The sequence below is a fragment of the Dasypus novemcinctus genome, chromosome 2 (genome assembly GCF_030445035.2).
Source record: "Dasypus novemcinctus isolate mDasNov1 chromosome 2, mDasNov1.1.hap2, whole genome shotgun sequence".
Classification (NCBI taxonomy): domain Eukaryota; kingdom Metazoa; phylum Chordata; class Mammalia; order Cingulata; family Dasypodidae; genus Dasypus; species Dasypus novemcinctus.
Window position 1 is genome coordinate 141,753,004 of NC_080674.1, and position 22,049 is coordinate 141,775,052.

The 22,049-nt window shown below is 39.3% G+C and overlaps 1 protein-coding gene and 1 non-coding gene across 4 annotated transcripts in view; both read right to left on the reverse strand.

Moving 5' to 3' along the window:
* The window catches only part of CDKL3 (cyclin dependent kinase like 3), a 126,353-nt gene that overhangs the window by 38,025 nt on the left and 66,279 nt on the right, over nt 1-22,049 (reverse strand). For all 3 annotated transcript variants that reach the window (XM_058278799.2, XM_058278790.2, XM_071210036.1), the window contains exon 4: nt 19,861-20,039. In XM_058278799.2, the coding sequence (XP_058134782.1) occupies nt 19,861-20,039 (179 nt within the window). The remainder of the gene's footprint in view (nt 1-19,860; nt 20,040-22,049) is intronic.
* On the reverse strand, nt 20,561-20,723 carry LOC131275896 (U1 spliceosomal RNA). Its single transcript, XR_009183370.1, has one exon. It is a non-coding gene; the product is annotated as a U1 spliceosomal RNA (small nuclear RNA).

The window sequence follows — 22,049 nt, forward strand, 5'->3', positions numbered from 1 at the left end:
CAAGATTATCTCATCTGCAAATACTGAGAGTTTTACTTCCTCTTTTCCAATTCGAATAAACAATAATAAATATATTCTAATATATATGCTAATCAAAATATTGAATGCTAAAGATACATAAAACGGATCCTCAGTAAGACTAAGTGCTGATTTCTCATTAGAAACCATGGCTACAAGAAGGCACTGGTATGAATTATTTAAGGTACTGAAGGGAAAAACTGGCATCCAAGAATTCTACATCCAGCAAAACTGCCCATAAATGAGGGAGAGTTTGGATATTCACAGATTAACAAAAAATGAGAGAGTCTATCACCAAAAGACCAGTCCTACAAGAAGTGCTAAAGGGAGTTCTTCAGGTTGAAAGGAAAGGACAGGAGATAGAAGCCTGGAGTAGTATGAAGAAGTGAAGATCTCCAGTAAGATAACTAAATGATTAAATGCAAAATCCACTAGTATGGTAAATTTGTTATATACAATAAGTAAATTTGTTATATACAATAAGATTTAGAATACAATTGAATAAGAAATAATCCTATTTTTATATTATAAGTACACAAAATATAAAGAGATAATGTATAACATAACAACATAAGAGGAAAAAAACGTAAGAGGGACACAGAGGGGTGTAGGAGCAGAGAATGTGTATGGTACTGAAATGAAGTTGTTATTTCAAACTAGTAGGTTATAGATTGAAGTTGTTTAATACAAACCCCAGTGTAACCACACAAAAAAAGTACCTAAAATATATACAGAAACAGAAATGAGAAAGGGATCAATCAGTTATATCACAAAACATCAACCACACACAAAAGGTGGCTACACAATGCTCAGGAGACTTGAATCTCTGGACTGTCCATGTGCCAACTGGGCCCTGAGCCTCAGCAGGGTTGCAACACCTACTCTCTGGTTCATTGGACTTACCCAGGTCAGCTAACAGGGAGGTGAGGATGGTCAACCACCACACGAGGGAACCAAGAGAGTCTACAACTGCAAGCAGGAGAATCGCATCCATCAGCTATGTGGGATCTAAGGGATCTCTCGATTTAAAGGTGGAGTGGACATCGCCATCCCAGGGTCCTCAGGATGGAGGAATAAAAAATGGATTAGAGTGGAATTACAGGTATTCTACTAAAGAACTATTGTGACTCTAGCAATGGAAGAAATTATATCATTGACGTGGAGACAGTGGCCACGGGAGTTGCTGAGGGTAGGGAGAGGGAAGAATAGGTGTGATATGGGGGCATTTTCAGGACTTGGAGTTGTCCTAAATGATATTGCAGGGACAGATGCAGGGGAATTATATATTCTGCCATTACCCACTGAATGGACTGGGGGAGAGTGTAAAGTACAATGCAAACTATAATCCATGTGGTGGAGCTGTGCTCCAAAATATATTCACTAAATGTAATGAATGTGCCACACTGATGAAAGAGGTTGTTGATGTGGGAGGAGTGGGGGTGGGGGTGGGGAGTGGGGTATATTGGGAACCTCTTATATTTTTTAATGTAACATTTTGTGTGATCTATGTATCTTTTTTAAAAAGATGATAAAAAATTGCTAGTATAAAATAAATGATACAAAGGAAAAAAGTTGGCTACACAAAAGGAAAAGTGCATAAAAAGATTCAAAATTTTTAAAAAATCAAATAAATATGAAAGTAAGAATTAATGTAAGAATTGGGGTACAAAAATGTATAAGACTTACAAAGAACAAATAGCAAATTGGCAGAAGTAAGTCCCACATAAATATCATTAATTTTATGTGTTTGTATGTGTGTGTTAAATTCTCCAGAGATTGGCAGAATGGATAAAAAAGCATGGCCAAACTATATGTTGTTTATAAGAGACTCATTTAAAATACAAAGACCCAAGTAGGTTGAAATTGAAAAAATGGAAAAAATATATGGGAGGTGGTTTTACTAATATCAGACCAAATAGACTTTAAGTCAAAAAGTACTGAAAGGGACAAAGAAGGGCACTATATACTGATAAGAGTCAACTCAACAAGATATAACAATTATAAATATATATGACCCTGTGTTGGTTTGAGACTTTTATGTGGACCCCAGAAAACTGTGTTCTTACATCAAACCTACTGTGAACCTTTGATTAGATTAGGTCAGTTATGTGTCATTTAATTAGATTGCTCTGGTCGGGCATGGCCCATAGTGGCTCTTAATCCCCTTATTGGAGTCCTTTATAAATGGAAGAATAAAAGTTGCAGACACAGGAATAAAAGCCACAGAGACAGAGAGAAGCCAGGAGAGACAAGCCAATGCCACCATTATGCCCTGCCATGTGCCTGATCACCCACAGCTGAACTTGGGAAGAAAGTGAGCCTGGAGGAGAAGACAGAGATCAGCAGAGCCACCATTGTGCCTTGTCACATGGCGGGAGTCCAGGATCACGAGCAGCCCAACCTTTAGAGAGAAAAGCATCATCTGATAAAGCCTTTATTTGAACATTTTCACAGCCTCAGAACTGTAAGCTTTTAACCTAATAAATTCCCATTATAAAAGCCAACATATTTCTAGTATATTGCATTGGTAGCCTTTAGCAAGCTAAAACAGATCCTAATGGTAGAGACATGAAATATATGAAGCAAATATTGACATATTTGAAGGGAGAAACACAGTTCTACATTAACAGTAGGAGACTTCAGTGTACCATATTCAGTAATGGATAGAAACGCTAGATGGAATATCAGTAATGAAACAGATGACTTGAATGATACTCTAAACCAACTAGACCTAACAGACATATATTGAACACCTCACCCAACAGCAGCAGGACACACATTCTTCTCAAGGGCACATGGATCATTCTACAGAACAGACCATATGTTAGTTCTCAAAACAAGCCCAATAAACACAAAAATGTTAAAAATCATACAATGTATCATTTCCAACCACAATGGAATGAAGCTAGAAATCAATAGTAGAAGGAGAACTGGAAAATTCACAAATATGTGGAAATTAAACAAGGTACTCTTAAATAACCAATGGGTTAAAAAGGAAATCACAAGGGAAAATAGGAAGTATCGTGAGGCAAATGAAAATAAAAACACAACATACCAGTGCAAAGAGGGAAATTTATAGCTTTAAATGCTTACATAAAAAAGTATGTGTGGGGGGGCGGGCAGCAGATATAGCTCAAGTGGTGGAGTGCCTGCTTCCCATGTACAAGGTCCTGGGTTTGATCCCCAGTACCTCCTAAAAAAAAAAAAAAAAAAGGAAACAAACAAAAACCCAACTCTCATTGGGAAGCAGATGTAGCTCAGTGGTAGAGTATCTGCTTTCCATGTACATGGTCCTGGGTTCAATCCCTGGTACCTCAAAAAAAATGAAGATCTCAAATCAAGGCCTACCCCATGTATTAGTCAGAGTTCTCCAGGGAAACAGAATCAACAGGAGATACCTGTAAATAGTATGAGATTTTATAAAATTCTCTCACGTGACCATGGGAATACACAAGGCCAGATTCCACAGGCAGGTTGCAAACCAGGGGCTTCAATGAAAATCCAGAGAAGGTCCTTTTAAGGCATTCTACTGATTGAATAAAACATCATTCATTGCTGATGGCAATCTCTCTGGTTGATCTTAGACGTAATCAGCCATCTATGCCGTAAACTCACTGATGACTAAAGTCCACAAATGTCTCTGTTTTTTGTTTTTTAAGATTTATTTTTTTAAAATTTATTTCTCTCCCCCTTCCCCCCCCCCAGTTGTCTGCTCTCTGTGTCCATTTGCTGTGTGTTCTTTTTTTTTTTTTTAAGATTTATTATTTATTTCTCTCCCCTTCCCCTTCCCCCCAGTTGTCTGCTCTCTCTGTCCATTCACTGTGTGTTTTTCTGTGTCCGCGTGTATTCTTGTCAGTGACACTGGGAATCTGTGTCTCTTTGTGTTGCGTCATCTTGCTGTGTCAGCTCTCTGTGTGTGCAGCGCCATTCCTGGGCAGGCTGCACTTTTTTCGCGCTGGGCGGCTCTCCTTACGGGGCGCACTCCTTGCGCGTGGGGCTCCCCTACACGGGGGACAGCACTGCATGGCATGGCACTCCTTGTGCGCCATCAGCACTGCACGTGGGCCAGCTCACCACATGGGTCAGGAGGCCCTGGGTTTGAACCCTAGACCTCCCATGTGGTAGGCAGATGCTCTATCAGTTGAGCCAAATCTGCTTCCCCACAAATGTCTTTGCATTACAATTAGACCAGTGCCTCCTTGACCAAACAACTGGGCACAATTACCTGGCCAAGTTGACACATTACCCTAACCATCACACTTCATAACTGGAAGATCTATAAAAATGAACAAACTAAACCCAAAGCCAACAGAAGAAAGAAAGTAACAAGGACTAGAGTGCATATAAATGAAATATAGAATGAAGAAAAAGGGGAATCAACAAAATTAAAATTTGATACTTTGTAAAGATCAATAGGGGAGGGAGCATGAGTTAGTGGTTGAGCACCTGCTTTGCATGTACAAGGTCTTGGGTTCAATCCAAAGGAAGGAAGAAAGGGAGGGAGGGAGGAAGGAAATTGGCAAAACTTTAACTAGACTGACAAAGCAAAAAGATAGAAGACACAAATAGCTTAAATAAAAAATGACAGGGTAAACATTACTACTAACCCCACAGAAACACAAAGGACTATAAGAGGACACTATGAACAAAAGTACACCTACAAATTAGATAGCCTAAATGAAACAGATAAATTCTTGGAAACACAGAAAAGCCTACAATAACTCAAGAAGAAACAGAAGATCTCAACACACCAATTGCAAGTAAAGAGATAGAATCCATAATCAAGAACCAAACCCCTATCCCCCTCCCCCAAAATAGGAACAGATGGCTTTACTGGTGAATTTTACCAAACATTCCAAGAAGAATTAATAGCAAACCTGCTCAAACTCTTCTGAAAAAAATGAAGAAATGGGAACACATGCTAACTCATTCTATGAGGCTATGATCACCTTAATAACAAAACCAGATAAAGAAAATTACAGACCAATACACCTAATGAAAATAGATGCAAATCTCCTCAACGAAAAAACTAGCAAAATGAATCCAACAACACATTAAAATAAATATTCACCATGATCAAGTGAGAGTTATTCTAAGTATGTAAGAGTAGTTCAACATAAGAAAATCAGTTAATGTAATACATCATATTAATAGAACAAAAGAAAAACACCCCATGAACATTTCAATTGTTGCAGAAAAGGTATTTGAGAAAATCCAGCACAACTTCTTGATAAAAACACTCAGAAAACTAGGGAAAAAAGAAACATCCTTAACATGATAAAAGGCATATTTGAAAAACCCAAAGCTAACATCATACTTAATGGTGAAAGACTGAAGGCTTTTTCTCTAAGATCAGGAACAAGACAAGGATGCCCACTACCACCACTGCTATTCAACATTGTATGGAATTTCTAGCTAAAGCAATTAGGCAAGAAAAAGAAATAATAGGTAACAGAATTGGGACCACAGAATCTTAAGAGGGAGAAGGAAGGCTGAACCCTCGCAGACATTGCCTGCCATCTTGCATCATGTAGCAACAGACTTTGCTTGAGAAAGTACCTCTTGAGTTGGACTCTTTAGGGCCTTGTGATAAAGGTCAAGATAGTTCTGGTACTTTGCATCAGCACTCCTTTAGCTAATACATGCCCTTTTTCATTTTGAGGATATTTTCTTCTATTTCTTGTGTTCTAAGTGTTTTTATCAAGAAGGGTGCTATAGTTTGTCAAATGCCTTCTCTTCATCAATTGAGATGATCATGTGTGTATTTTTTCCCCTTCATCCTGTTAATGTGGCATATTACATTAATTGATTTCCTTATGTTGAAACACCCTTGCATACCAAGGATAAATCCTACTTGATTGTGATGTATAATTCGTTTAATGTGCTGTTGGATTTGATTTGACAGTATTTTTTTAAGGATTTTTGCATCTACATTCATTAGAGATATTGGTCTTAGTTTTATTTTTGGGGGGTGTCTTTTTTGGCTTTGATATGAGGTGATGTTGACTTCGTAGATTAAGTTAGGGAGTGTACCTTCCTCTTCAGTCTTTTGTAAGAGCTTTAGCAGAATTGGAATTAAGTATTCTCGAAATGTCTGGTAAAATTCCCCTGTGAAGTCCTGGGCTTTTCTTTGTTGGGAGGGTTTTTATTACTGTTTCAACCTCTTGACTGGTAATTGTTTGTTGGGGTTTTCTATTTCTTCTTGAGTGGATGTATGTAGTATGTGTGTTTCTAAAAATTTGTTGATTTCATATAGGTTATATACTTTATTGGCTTAGAATTGTTCATAGTATCCTCTTATAGTCCTTTGTATTTCAATGAGGTCAGCAGTAATGTCGCCCGTTTCACGTCTTTTTTTTTTTTAAGATTTATTTATTTCTCCCCCTCCCCAACCCCCTTCCCCATTTTCTGTTCTCTGTGTCCATTCACTGTGTGTTCTTCTGTGTCTGCTTGTATTCTCATTAGGCAGTTCTGGGAACCAATCCTGGGACCTTCCGGAGTGGGAGAAAGGTGATTACTCTCTTGAGCCACCTTATTTTCTTCCCTCTGTGTTTCTTGTTGCATCATATTGCTGTGCCAGCTCTCCATGTCAGCTGGCACTCCTGTGTGGGGCAGCTTTCCCGTGCTAGGCAGCATTCCCATGCAGGGTGGCACTCCTGCACAGAGTGGCATTCCTGCATGGGCCAGGACTCTGTGTGGGCCAACTCACCATGTAGGCCACCTTGCCAGAAGGCCCTGGGCATCTAACCCTGGACCTCCTTTATGGTAGATGGGAGCCCAATTGGTTGAGCCACATCCTCTTCCCTCTAGTGGTTTGAAGCTGTATGTACCCAAGAAAAGTATGTTCTTAAATAAATCCAGTCCTGCGGGTTTGGACCCATTGGAAGGAGAATCTTTTGGAGAGTAGGATCTTAACTTAAGAGAATGAAATTCAGACAAAGAGAGGGAAAGCTAAGGTAGCAAGAGGGTGGAAGCAATGGAACCTGGAAGAGAAGGAAGAGACCAGCAGGTGCTGCCCTGTGCCTTGCCATGTGACAGAGGAGTTTAGGGATCATCTTCATCTTGATGATGGTTTTATTTGGACATTTGCATAGCCTCAGAACTATAAGTGTATAATTTAATACATTCCCATTGTAAAAGCCAATGAATTTCATGGTATCTGCTTTGAGCAGCTTAGTGAACTAGAAGAGTCACTGTGGAAGACAGTTTGGCAATTCCTCAGAAAGTTAACTATAGAATTACCATAGACCTGGTAATCCCATTTCTAGGCATATACCCAAGAGAACTGAAAGCCAGTATTCAAACAGATATTTCATACCAATGTTCTTAGCAGCATTATTCACAATAACCAAAAGTGGAAGCAACCCAAGTATCCATCAACAGAAGACTGGATAAAGAAAATGTGGTATATAAATATAATGGAATATTATTTGGCTGTAAGGCAGAATGAAGTTCTGATGCATGCTGTTCTTCAAGGGTGAACCCTGAAGACATGAGATTGAATGTAATAAGCCAGACACAAAAGGACAAATACTGTATGGTCTCATTATATGAAATAAATAGAATATGCAAATTCATAACATGAGAAACTAAAATAGAGTTTACTAGGGGGAAGGTTGGGGTGGGAAGTGGGTAGTTAACGTTTAATTGGTGTGGGAAGCGGATTTGGCTCAATGGATAGAGCAACCGCCTACCACATGGGAGGTCCAGGGTTCAAACCCAGAGCCTCCTGACCCGTGTGATGAGCTGGTCCACGCACAGTGCTGCTGTGTGCAAGGAGTGTCATGCCACACAGGGGTGTCCCCGTGTAGGGGAGCCCCCCACATAAGAAGTACGCCCTGTAAGGAGAGCCACCCCATGCAAAAAAAGTGCAGCCTGCCCAGGAGTGGCATCACATACACAGAGAGCTGACACAGCAAGATGATGCAACAAAAAGAGACAGATTCCTGGTGCCACTGACAAGAATACAAAAGGGCACTGACGAACACACAGAGAATGGACAGAGAGAGCAGACAACTGGGGGGGGGGGGGGGGGGGCGGGGCCGAGAAGGCAAGAGAAATAAATAGAAAATAAATCTTTAAAAAAAATGTTTAATTGATGTGAAGTTTCCCTTTGAGATGATGGAAAGGTTTTAGCAATAGATGATGGTGATGAAGGCACAATTTTTTAATGTAATTAATAGCACTGAAATCTCTATTTCAAAGTGGATAAAATGGGAAATTTTAAGTTGTTCATAAGTTACCAGAAAAAAAAATACAAAAAGTGAACACTAATGTGAACTATATGGTATAGTAATAGTATAATTATAAGAATAATGTTTCAACAACTGTAACAAAGTTACCACAGTAATGCACAATGTTAATAATAAGGAAAGCTGTGTGTTTGAGACAGGGTATATGGGAACTCAGTACTTTCTGTATGATTTTTCTATAAACCTAAAATGCTCTAATAAACAAAGATAAAGAATACATACCTAAATTGGACTTCATAAAAATTAAAAACATTTGTGCATGAAAATACATTATCAAGAAAGTGAAAAGACAGCCTACAGAATGAGAAAATATTTGGAAATCTTATATTTGATAAGGGTTTAATATTCAGAATATATAAAAGGGTCCACCCTGATCTAGGTGGCAGAATGAGACACCCTAGGGCATCATTCCCCCACAGATGTTTTAAATAACAAACAAAGTCTGGCAGAACCATTGGTCTCAAAGCTACAGAAACCAGTTAAGAGATTGCAGGAGTGGGGTGAGTATTGAATCAAGAAAAAGGGCACACAAAAATGGTAGGATAGTGTGGCTCCCTTAATGATCCCTTCCTCATTCCCACACTGGCTCAATCAGGTCCCTGATCCCAGCTCCAAAGATAGCAGAGTAACTCTCATGCATATATTGAGTGCATGTATGTCTATGCCCATCAATATGGTGGCAGCCCAAAGTACTTAAGACACTCATCACAGGTCTGCTGTCCATAACTTGTCCTGAACCTGGAGGCAGCTCAAAGAACTCTCCTTGGGAGGACTATGGGAGAAAAGTCAAATCTGCAGCCTGGGGTAGGGAACCGCTTGCAGTGGGACAAAAAATGGGGCGACTTGAAGATAAGACAATTGAAATCATCCAGTGAAATGAGACTTGTGAATCATCATCAGCATACCAGTTTAAGCATTGTAGGAGTCTTAGAAGGAGAAGAAAGAAAGGTGCAAAAAGAATTTTCAAAGAAGCAGATGTGGCTCAAGCAATTTAGCTCCTGCCTACCACTTGGGAGGTCCCAGGATCAGTGCCTGGTGCCTCCTAAAGCAGACAAGCAAGACAGCGAGTTAATGCAACAAGCACGTGTGGCGAGCTTACACAACAAGATGACACAATAAGAGACATGAGGAAAAAGATAATGAGAGGCACAACAAAGCAGAGAGTAGAGATGGCTCAGGCAATTAGGTGCCTTCCTCCCACCTCAGAGGAGGTCCCAGGTTTGGTTCCTGGTGCCTCCTGAAAAGAAGACCAGGAAGTGGATGCAGCTCAAGCAATTGAACTTCTGTCTACCATATGGGAGGACCCAGAATTGATCCCTGGGGCCTCCTTGTAAAGGCATGTCAGGCCCGTGCAGTAAGCCAGGCCTGCCTGGGGAGTGACACAGCAAGATGATGACACAACAAGAAGAGAGATGCAGGGGAGAGTCAAGGCGAGACGCAATAGAAATCAGGAACTGAGGTGGCGTAAGTGACAGGGTACCTCTCTCCCACATCGGAGGTTCCTCTCTCCCACATTGGAAGTGCCCAGGATCAATTCCTGGTGAATCCTAGAGGAGAAAATGAGAAGACAAAAAGAAACAGACACAGAAAATCACACAGTGAATGGACACAGTAAAACAGGAGAATAGGGGTGGGAGTGGGGGTGGGGAGAAAAATAAAAAATAATAGTAAAATTTTTAAAAAAGAAGACCAGCACACAACAAGCAGACACAGCAAATGCAAACAAGGAAGGGGTGGGGAGAAATAAAGTAAGTCTTAAAAAAAAAAAAGAAGTAATGGGGAGCAGATGTGGTTCAAGTGGTTGCACTCCTGCTGCCCACACAGAGGTCCCAGGTTAGGTTCCCTGTGTGTCCGGAAAAAACAAAAGCAAACACAAGCAAAATGAAAAACCAACTCAGGAAAGCCAATGTGGGACACTCAGTGATTGAGTGTCAGCTTCCCACATATGAGGTTCCAGGTTCAATCCCCGCACCCAGTAACTGAAAAAAAAAAGTAAGGCTGAAAGTTCCCAATTTTAACAAAAGACATGAATATGCATATTCAAGAAGCTCAACAAACTCCAAACAGGATAAACTCAAAGGGACACATAAAATCAAGCAGTCAAATGCCAAAGATAAAGAAAGAATAAACTGCAAGAGAGAAGTAATGCATCACATACAACAGATCCTCAATAAGATGAAGTGCTGAATTCTCATTGGAAATCATAGAGGCAAGAAGGAAGTGGGGTGACATATTTAAAGTGCTGAAGGGGGGGAAAAAAGCCAACCAAGAGTTCTGTATCTGACAAAACTGTCTTTCAAAAAAAGAAGGGAGAGATTAAGACATACCCAGATAAACAAAACTGAAGAAGTTCATCATCATTAGACCAGCCAGCCATATAAGAAATGTTAATGGGAGTTCTACAGGCTGAAATGAAAGGACACTAGACAATAAAGAGATTGAAGCCACAGAAAGAAAGATTTCCACTAAAGGTAATGACATGGGTAAATATAAATGCTAATACTATTCTATTTTTGATTTGCAACTCCACTTTGTACTTCTTACAGGATTTAAAAGATAAATGCATAGAAAGTGATGATATATCAATGTTTTTTTCACTCATAATGTATAAATATGGAATTTGTGACAAGAACTATATAAAGATGGGCAACAGAAGGATATAGGGACATAGTTTGTGTACACTTGGGAGTTAAGCTGGTATAAATGAAGTGAAACAGTTATAGACTTAGGATGTTAAATTTAAGCCTCAGGATAACCATACACACCCCAAAAAAAGAAAGGAAAAAAATGTACCCAGAAGGAAATGAGAATGGATTCTAAAGGATTCTCTACTAAAGATCAACTAAATACAAAAAAAAAAAAAAGGTAATAATGGAAAAATTGAGAGACAAAAATGGTTTATGATTTACAAAAACCAAAGGGTAAAAGGCAGAAGAAAGTTATTTTAGGGAAACGGACTTTGGCCCAGTGGTTAGGGCATCCGTCTACCACATGGGAGGTCCGCGGTTCAAGCCCCGGGACTCCTTGACCCGTGTGGAGCTGGCCCATGCGCAGTGCTGATGCACGCAAGGAGTGCCCTGCCACACAGGGGTGTCCCCCGCGTAGGGGAGCCCCACGCGCCAGGAGTGCACCCATAAGGAGAGCCGCCCAGCGCGAAGGAGGGAGCAGCCTGCCGAGGAATGGCGCCGCCCACACTTCCCATGCCGCTGACGACAACAGAAGCGGACAAAGAAACAAGACACAGCAAAAAGACACAGAGAACAGACAACCGGGGGAGGGGAGGGGAATTAAATAAATAAAAATAAATCTTTAAAAAAATAATAAAAATAAATAAATTTTAAAAAAAAAGAAAGTTATTTTAAATGAAAATGGTTTAAACTCTCTAGTCAAAAGGCAGAGATTAGTAGAATGGATTTTTTTAAATGACCAAGCTATTTACTGTTTACAAGAGATCATCTTAAATTCAAATGCACAAGTAGATTGAAAGGACGAGGATGGAAAAATATTCCTTGAAAATTGTAATCAAAAGAGAGTATGGAGGGGAAGCAGACTTGACCCAATGGATAGGGCATCCACCTACCACATGGGAGGTCCGCGGTTCAAACCCTGGGCCTCCTTGACCCGTGTGAAACTGGCCCATGCACAGTGCTGATGAGCACAGGGAGTGCCGTGCCATGTAGGGGTGACCCCACATAGGGGAGCCCCACACGCAAGGAATGAATCCAGTAAGGAGAGCCACCCAGTGCGAAAGAAAGTGCAGCCTGCCCAAGAATGGCACCGCATACATGGAGAGCTGACACAAGATGACACAATAAAAAGAAACACAGAGTCCCTGTGCCACTGATAAGATAGAAGTGGTCACAGAAGAACACACAGTGAATGGACACAGAAAGCAGACAACTGGGGGGGAAGGGGAGAGAAATAAAAAATAAATTTAAAAAAAAAGGGTGCTGTATAAAAAAGAGAGAGCATGGGTGCCTATACACACAAAATAGACTTTAGGTCAAAAAGTGTTAAAAGGGAGAAAGATGGGCAGTATATTGATAAAAGGGTCAATTTATCAAGATGCTATTACTATAAACATACATGCACCAAACAAAAGAGTCCCAAAATTTATGAGGCAAACATTGACAGATTTGAAGAGAGAAATAGATGCTTCTATATTAATAGTAGATTTTAATACACCACTTTCAATAATGCACAGAAAATACAGACGGAAAGTCAATAAGGAAACAAAGGACTTGAACAATATAAAGTAAGCATATATAGACTAAACAAAGTAGGCATATATAGACCACTTCATCCAACAACAGCAGAGCATACACTCTTCGCAAGTGCATATATATCATTCTCTAGGATAGACCATATTTTAGGTAAAAAAACGTATCTCAATATATTTATACAAAGTATATTCTCCACCCACAATGGAATGTAGCTAGCAATCAATGACAGGGAGAACTAGAAAATTCACAAATTCATGGAAATTAAGCAATATACTCTTTTTTATTTTTTTTATTTTTATTTTTAGGAGGTACCAGGGATTGAACTCGGGACCTTGGACATAGGAAGCATGCACTCAACCACTGAGCTACCTCCACTCCCCAATGACAGTTGGGTTTGTTTGTTTATTTGTTTGTTTTTAGGAGATACCAGCAATAAAACCCAGAACCTCATATATGGGAAGTAGGTGCTCAGCCACTTGAGCTACATCTACTCCCCAGCAATACATTCTTTTTTTTTTAAAGATTAATTTTTTACACCCCCCCCATCATTGTTTTTTGTGCTCACTGTCTGCTTTCTGTGTCCATTCACTATGTGTTGTTCTGTGTCTGCTTATCTTCTCTTTAGGCAGCACTGGGAACCAATCCTTGGACTTCTGGAATGGGAGAGAGGCACTCAATCTTTTACACCACCTCAATTCCCTGGTCTGCTGCATCACTTATTGTCTCTCCTCTGTGTCTCTTTTTGTTGTATCATCTTGCTGGGGAGTGGATGTAGCTCAAGTGGCTGAGCACCTGCTTCCCATGTATGAGGCTCTGCATGGGCCAATACTCCATGCAGGCCAGGACTCCTTGCAGGCCAGCATGCCATGCAGGTCAGCACTCTGCATGGGCCAGCACTTCACATGGGCCAGCTGTCCACTTGGGCCAGCTTGCCACACAGGCCAGCTTGTCTTAATCAGGAGGTCCCAGGAATTGAACTCTGGACCTCCTACATGGTAGATGGGAGCCCAATCATTTGAGCCATATCCACTTCCCAGAAACACACTCTTTAACAACCAATGGGTCCAGAAAAAAAATCACAAGGGAAATCAGAATATATAAAGAATTCCTACAACTCAACAAGAAAATGTCAAAAAAACAACAACACACAATTTTAAAATGAGCAAAGGACTTGAATAGACATTTCTTCACAGAGGATATACCAATGGCTAATAAGCACATGAAAAGATGCTGAATATCATTAGTCATTACAGAAATTCAATTTAAAACCACAATGAGATAATTCTGAAGCTGGCTATTAAGATAGGGAATCAATAGATGGATCTGGAACCTGGCAAAGTGTCCACATGCATATCAACATTCCCAAGATGGCTGCTGGAAGACGCCCTCCCCCCCCCCCGACAAGATTCTGCCATTCAGAACAAGATTTCCTCTGGAAGCCAGGAGAAGCCCTGAATATTCCCCAATGACTTTATCATTGGGCCCTCATGGGGGATTGATGGGTGTGGTAATCAATCAAAATAGCAAACAGCTGGAACTCTTCCCCTGCCATTAGCAAAGGGGCAGAATAATTAATGGTTTAAAAAGCAAGCACAAAGACCTCTTGCTCTCTTGTCTTTGCCCTGTCCCAGTGCCTGTCCTGGTGCCAGTCCATGTGCCTGTTCCTGCCCTCTGCACCCTGCTCTCACCATTTTTCCCCTGCCATGGTTGCCATGCAAGTAAAACCTGGGCATTTATAATCTATAATGGGGAATTATAATCTGTAAATCAACCCACTTTATCACTTTTCAGCCACTTCCTCTCTACCTGGGACCCAGGATATGTTATTTTCTCCCATTTCTCTTCCCCTGTACCTTAATAAATTACTGGCCTAACTCACCCAACACGCTCTTGAACTTCATTTCTGCAGACAAAATCTGGTTATACTTCTTCACAGCTAAGATGGATTTTTAACAAAAATGGGAACTAGAAGTGTTGAAATGGATATGGAGAAATTGGTGCACCATCTGAGGCAATGTAAAATGGGCACCACCACTATGGAAAATAGTTTGGTGGTTCCTGAAAAAGTTAAATGTAGTATTATCATAGAGCCCAGCCATTCTACTCCTATATTCACAATAGCAAAAATGTAGAAACAGCCCAAGTGTCTATCAACAGATGAATGGATAAACAATATGGAGTATATACATTCAATGGAATGTTATTCATCTATGAAAAGGAATGAGGTTATGATACATGCTACAATACGGATGAACCTTGAAACATTATGCTGAGTAAAATAAGCCAGAGACAAAAGGTCAAATATTTTATTCCACAGAATAGGCAACTTTATATAAAGACAGATAACAGAATAGTGTTTAGCAGGGTCTGGGAAGAGAGGAGAATGGAGAGGTAATGCTTCATGGGTACAGAGTTTCTGTTTGGGAAGATGAAAGTGTTCTGAAATAGTGTCAATGATTCCACCCTATTGTGAATGTAATTGATGTCATTGGTTAATTAAAATTAAAAATGGTTAAAATAACAGATTTTATCTTAACACAATTTTTTTTAATTAAAAGGATTTTAGAGAAAATTATATTGAAGGGAAAAAACCCAACATATGGATAATGACAATTCTTGAAGAAAAAATCCAAAGCAAGGGAACATAAATACTAAAAGCTCTAATTTTTAAAAAAATTAAACTATATATTAAAAGAGTGCACAATATATCTGAGACTACTGACCCAGAACTACCAATACTAAGGTATTTTAGTAAATTAATGGATTTGACAGAAAAAGAAAAATGTTTTGATCATCTAGGATAAAAAAAGCAAGTAGGTCACATGCAAGGATAAGAAAATTAGATTATCATCAGAATTTTCAATGATATTTTATGTCAGAAGATAAAAGAACGACATAGTTAACATATTCAAGGAAATAAAACAAGTTCCAAAAATTTTATACCCAGTCAAACTAACTTTCTATTACAACACAGGAAAGTTGATGTCAACATGCAAGTAACATAGGGAATATTGTTCCTTTGAACACTTCTTGATAAACCTACTAGAGAGTGAGCTTCACACAATCAAACTGGCAATGAGCACTTAAAATATTTACTTACAGAAAAGACTAACTGGGGGTTTTAAAAAATAGTATAGAAAGTTATGACTCTATGCTCTGACAATGTAGGTGTGGGGGGGGAAGAAAAGAGTATATGCAAAAACATTTTAACTGTTTTCAGTCCTCACACTGAAGGGGAGTATTTATATTGGTATTTTGAGACTAAATAATTGTGGGATATTCTAATTCTATCACTCCCTATGTCCTTGAGAGGCAGGATTCTTATAGTGGAAGAGAGGAGATACACAGGTATCTGTAGCCCTGAATTTGAATAGGAAGTACCAGTATAAACCCATGAAAAGTACAAGTATAAAAGTATAAGTATATGAGAATTCTGTATTTTCTTTATCATTTTTCTATAAACCTAATTGTTTTTAAAAATATAAAAACAAAAAAAGGAAAAAAAGAACTCAAGAGCCAACTTAAAAAGACCCCAATTGGCCAAAGATAGGAAAATTTGAACTTCAATAAGAAGTTGCAATGCACTGAAATCCATTACATATGTTTAAATCCATGAGTTCATAATGATATTTTTAAAAATTAACCACCATCTTTCAGGAAAATAGTGAAACAATTCTTTAAAACTGATAAATAAATCAAGCTTTTTTCCTGCATTCTCTATGTGAACCATATCACTGAGTAACCAAATAATATATAAGGAGAAATGTCAGTTTATAAAAGTATTCTATATAATAAATAAAAAGGAAATAATAAAATTAAAATACCACCATTTTGCAAACTGCGGTGAATTGGTGGAATTAGCCAAAACGCATCAATGACTACTAACATCACAAAAACAGTCATTCAAACATTACATGTCACATAATGAAAGAAGACAATATTGCCTATACAGACTTGCCAAAGGGATTGAACCACAGATAATCCTGCCTCTGGATTCAACTGCCAATCTGCAGAAAATATTGTAGCTAGAGAAATATATTTAACTTCACCATGAGTATGCAATCAGCCAAATTCAAACTGTGAGAAACTCAACAAAGCAAATGGTGTGGGCTCTTCAACAGATAAGTAGTAAAGAAAATAATGGAGGAAATGCCTATAGTTTTAAAAGATTTTTTAAATATCAAAATTTATTTAAATAAGAAAGGCAAGTCTAATTTTGACAAACATACCACAATAATGTAAGATGATAACATTAGGGGAGAAAAACTGGGTGAGGGCTATATGGGAATTCTTTGTACTATCTTCACAACTTTTCTAAAACTAAAACTATTCCAATTAAAAAGTTAATTTTTTAAAAAGCCTAAGATGGCTATCAGTAAAATCACATAATAACAAGTGAGGATGTGGAGAAACTGGAACCCTCATACATTTCTTGTGGAAATGTAAAATAGTGCAACCACTTTGGAGAACAGCCTGGCAGTTCCTAGAGTTACCATATGACCCACCATTTCCACTCTGACATATATACACCAAAGAAATGAAAATCTATGTCCACACAAAAACCTATACACAGCATTATTCAAAATACCCATATTGTGGAAACAACACAAATGTCCATCAACTTATGAATGGATAAACAAAATTGTAGTACCCATACAATGGAACATTATTCAGCAGCAAAAAAGAATAGAGTTCTGTTACATGCTACAACATGGATGAACCTTGAGAACATTATGCTAAGTGAACTAAACAGTCGCAATGGACCACATATTGTATAATTCCATTTACATGAAATGTTCAGAGTAGGCAAATCCATAGAGACAAAAAACAGATGGGTGGTTGCCTTGGCTCTGGGGTTGGGAGGTAGTGGGGAATGATTGCTATTGGGCCCAAGGTTTCTTTTTGAGGTTACGAAAATGTTTTAAACTTAATTGGTGGTTGTGGTTGAAAAGCTGTGGGAATATACTAAAGACCACTGATGGGTAAATTATATGAAATGTGAATTATATCTCAATAAAGCTGTGGTAAAAAAAAAAAAAGGCTAGATTAAAGTAAGTGAATAGGGAGTGGATGTGGCTCAAGAAGTTGAGCACCTACTTCCCACATGGGAGGTCCCGGGTTTGGTTCCCAGTGCCTTCTAAAAACAAAAACAAACAAGCAAACAAGTAAAAAAAACAACTCAGGGGAGCCAATACAGCTCAGCACGTGAGTGCCAGCTTCCTGAAGTACCTCAAAAAAAAAAATAACATTAAAGTAGTAAATGCACATTTGGGTGATAAAACTAAAGAATTGCAAGGAGGGAAGCAGAAGTTGCTCAAGTGATAGAGCTTCCACCTACCATATGGGAGGACCTGGGTTCGATTCCGGGGGCCCACTGGTGAAAAAGAAGAGAAAGTATGCCCGCGCAGCAAGCCAGTGCCCACACAGTGAACCAGTGCCTGCATGAGTACCTGCACGAGTTGCCCACATGGTGAGCCAGTGCCCCGTACAAGTGAGTCTTGCAGCAAGATGATGACTCATCAAAAGAGAGACAAGGGGAGAGTCAAGGTGAAGTGCAGCAGAAACCAGGAACTGAGGTGGTGCAATTGACAGGGAACCGCTCTCCTCATCAGAGGTCTCCTGGATCAAATCCCAGTGAGAGAGAAAATGAGAAGACAACACAGACAGCAAAAACAGCAGGGTGGGAGGAGGGGAAGGGGAGTGAATAAATAAATCTTTTTTTTAAAAAAGAAAAGAAATGTAAGAAACCAATTATGGTGAAAGTCCATAGTTAACTATTTGGAGGAGGGAATGTGTTGTAATTTGCATAGGGTCCATTGAGGGTCTTCTGGAGTGACCATAAAAATAGTTTTTCAATCTGGTGTTGAAGCTTTTCATTTATTGTGAATTTTTTTGTATCTGTGTTTTGTTTCATAAGAAAAAGATATTTTTAAAAGGGACTCACTAACAAATCTGTTTCAAACACAATGTGAAGCCTCATAGAATCCAATCATACTGTATGCAAGATGCCAAGTTTTGGCTCTGTAGAATACCAGAGATTATGTCTCAGTGATATTCTTTCAGCAGAAGGTTAAAAAAAAAGAGCTTAAGAAATAACTAGGCAACATTAAATATTAATTGGCACAATATTTACAGATAATGCACTAGAGGATATAGAAGAGGATATAATGTTGGGTCAAGGAATGGGAGTTAGAAAATGTATGAGAAAAGGAATTTAAGGTACATCATGGAGAGAGGTACAATTGGAACAAAGAGAGATCTTCAGAAGGCTATATTGTGACCAGAGGCAAGCGGGGAGTGGGGTGGGGGGCGTTTGAGGGACCTTAAACTTGAAGAAGGAAAGCTGACATCTACTGAGCATTTACTATATTTTTTAGCCCTTTCATATGTTAAATCATTTAATCCTCACAATAAATCTATGAAGCAGGTTTGATTATTATTTCCATTTTACAGATGAAGTGGTTGAGACACAGGGAAGATCTGTACAGGGCTTCAGTGGTAGATACAGTTGAGAAGATACTCTGAAGCATGGACTCTGAATCCTGACCACCTGCATTAGAATCCAGGTTTTGCCATTCACGTTATGCGATGCCAGGCAAATTACTTTAACTCTCTGTGCCTAGTGTCCTCTTATTTAACATGGGGATGATAACAGTAGCACCTACTTCATAGGGTGTGAAGAATAAATAATCTAACACATACAAAACATTTAGAACAGTTCTTGGTTTAAAGTACTCATTACTTGTAGCTGTTATAACAAAATCAGAGTTTCTAGAAAAAGCATGTGAAAATTATTTCTCTCCCTCCATTTCTTGTATTGTACACCTTGGTCCCTTTATGTTCTTCAGGACTGAGTATTTTTATATTAGATTGCTGTTACACATTAGACTGAGACCGTGCTATTTTTTGAGGTAGTTAGAATGGCGTATTTTAAAAATTATTTGTTGGTCTTTGCAATGAGAGTGCCACTTTCTAGGAAATAGGACACTTGGAAGTTCCTATTGCAACACGGAGGTAAAAAATTTATAAATCTTTGTCAAATGTAAAGGCTAAAATTAAACTGGAGGCAGTTCCGCCAAGGGTGGGTACGGCTTAAAGCAAGCATGTATATACCATGCACAGGTCTTCTGGAGCTGTGGTAACTGAGCCCCAAAGGTCAGGCATGGCAGAAGTAGCAAGATGGCAGGGGCCTGTAGGGCATTTCTGTTAGGCTACCACTGAGGTGTCATTCTCCTTAGCCCCAACCCATAACACAGAAGGTAGAGGGTATAATAGGGATATAGACAGGGTAGAGGAATTACTGATAAACACCACAGGAAAAAAAGAGCTGCCAGGAAATGCCAGGCAGTACCTTGAAACATACATACTTTCCATATGTGGTATCTTTTAATACTAATTCTGGAGCTCTATACCAGCGTGTGGCCACATAGTCCGTATAAATGTCCCCAGGAGCAGCTAGTGTTCGTGCAAAACCAAAGTCACAAATCTTAGTAATTCCTGACTGGGAAACTAAAATATTCTCAGGTTTTATATCTCGATGAATGATCTAAAAAACAAACAGAAGATACAATATATTAAAATAAGGTTTAATTGTAAAGACAATCTCTCAAAAATTATACAGAGAAAATCTAGCTAATTAAGACAACAAAGCAATTTTCTTACCACACGGAAAGTATTAACTACAAAATGTAAAAACTAGTTAAATATTTTCATTTCTTGCCCCTACATCACCTCACAAAAAAAAAGAAATGACGCCAAGAAAACAGAATACTAAAGAGGTAAATCATACACCTATAAGGAAAAGCAATCAAGAGAATTCAATGAAAAAAATTAGCTTTTCCTTAACCCCATGTTCCAACCCAGCTACTGCCCTCTTTTTCATTTCCCTCACAGCCAGACTTCCAGAAAACATTATCTGTACTCAGTCTTCAATTTCTGATCACCCATTCATTCCTCAATGTAATGCAATCTGTTATCTGCCCCCATCATTCTATTAAACCATCTTAGCCAAACTCATCAACACCTTACTGGTTTTTTATTTGTTTTTTGTTGTGTTTTTTTTTTTTACAGGGGAGAGCTCAAACGCAGTCCCCTACTACCACAAATTATGCAGTTGAATATTCCTCATTGGGGAAATCACAGGGGTCAGCATATCAGGAGTGCAATGGATAAGACTTGCCCTGGGAAAACCACTTCTGTGATCATGGTATCTCCCCTGCCAGGTAAGTATCAGAACCCCATTGTTGCTACGTTCAATAGACATCTCTCAATTTAATACCTTACTTGATATCTTAGTGGGAAGACATTGGCAACTACTCCCCCCTCCTCCATTTCAGGTACCTCAAACTCTCCCAGTTTCCTTCTATTTCCCTGCAGTTCCTCTCTACCTGTTTCTTAAATGGAGGGTTCTGCTGGTCTTAGATATTCTTCTCTTCTGTATATCATGTTTCCTCGCCAATCTCATGTATTCTTTTCTTTTTTTCAAGGTACCTGGACCAGGAATTGAACCCAAGACCTCATATGTGGGAAGATGGCACTCAACCAAACCACTAAGCCACATCGCCTCCCCTGAGTTTTTTCATTTGTTTTGCTTGCTGTTTTGTTGTTGTTTTATATAGGCGGCACCAGGAACCAAACCTGGGACCTCCCATATGGGAAGCAGGTGCTCAACCACTTGAGCCACATCCATTCCCCTTCATGAACTCCTTTTTTTAAAAAATCTGGTTGTGTCATTGCCTTTTTGGTGCATCTCTGCACTGCATAGGGGCCTTGTGCCTCTCCACGCAGGTTTGGAATGCCTTTTTTTCTTTTTTTAACAGGAGGTTCAAGGAATCGAACCTAGGTCCTCCATATATAGTAAATGGGAGCTCAATTGCTTGAACCACAGGCACTTCCCTTCATATACTCTTATAGCATCAATAACTATCCAACTAACTGATGACGTCAAAATTTCTTTTTCTAACCAAGATCTCTCTCTCTCTTGCATCCAGTCCCACAAGTTTGGCCAACAGGCAGCTCAAACCCTGGAAATTCAAAACTATATTCAGGGAAGCGGACATGGCCCAGTGGTTAGGGCATCCGTCTACCACATGGGAGGTCCGCGGTTCAAACCCTGGGCCTCCTTGACCCGTGTGGAGCTGGCCCACATGCAGTGCTGATGCATGCAAGGAGTGCCGTGCCACACAGGGGTGCCCCACCGCGTAGGAGAGCCCCATGCACAAGGAGTGTGCCCCGTAAGGAGAGCTGCCCAGCACGAAAGAAAGTGCAGCCTGCCCAGGAATGGCACTGCCCACAAGGAGAGCTGACACAAAATGACACAACAAAAGAAGCACAGAGTCCCGGTGCCGCTGATAAGGATAGAGGCGGTCACAGAAGAACATACAGCGAATGTGGACACAGAGAGCAGACAATGCGGGGGAGGGAAGAGAAATAAATAAATAAATATTTTTTAAAAAATAAAAAAAAATAATAGGGTGGGTTGGGGGAAAATGCACCAAATGTAAATAAGGACTATAGTTAGTAAAATTTTAACAATATTCTTTCATAACTTGTAACA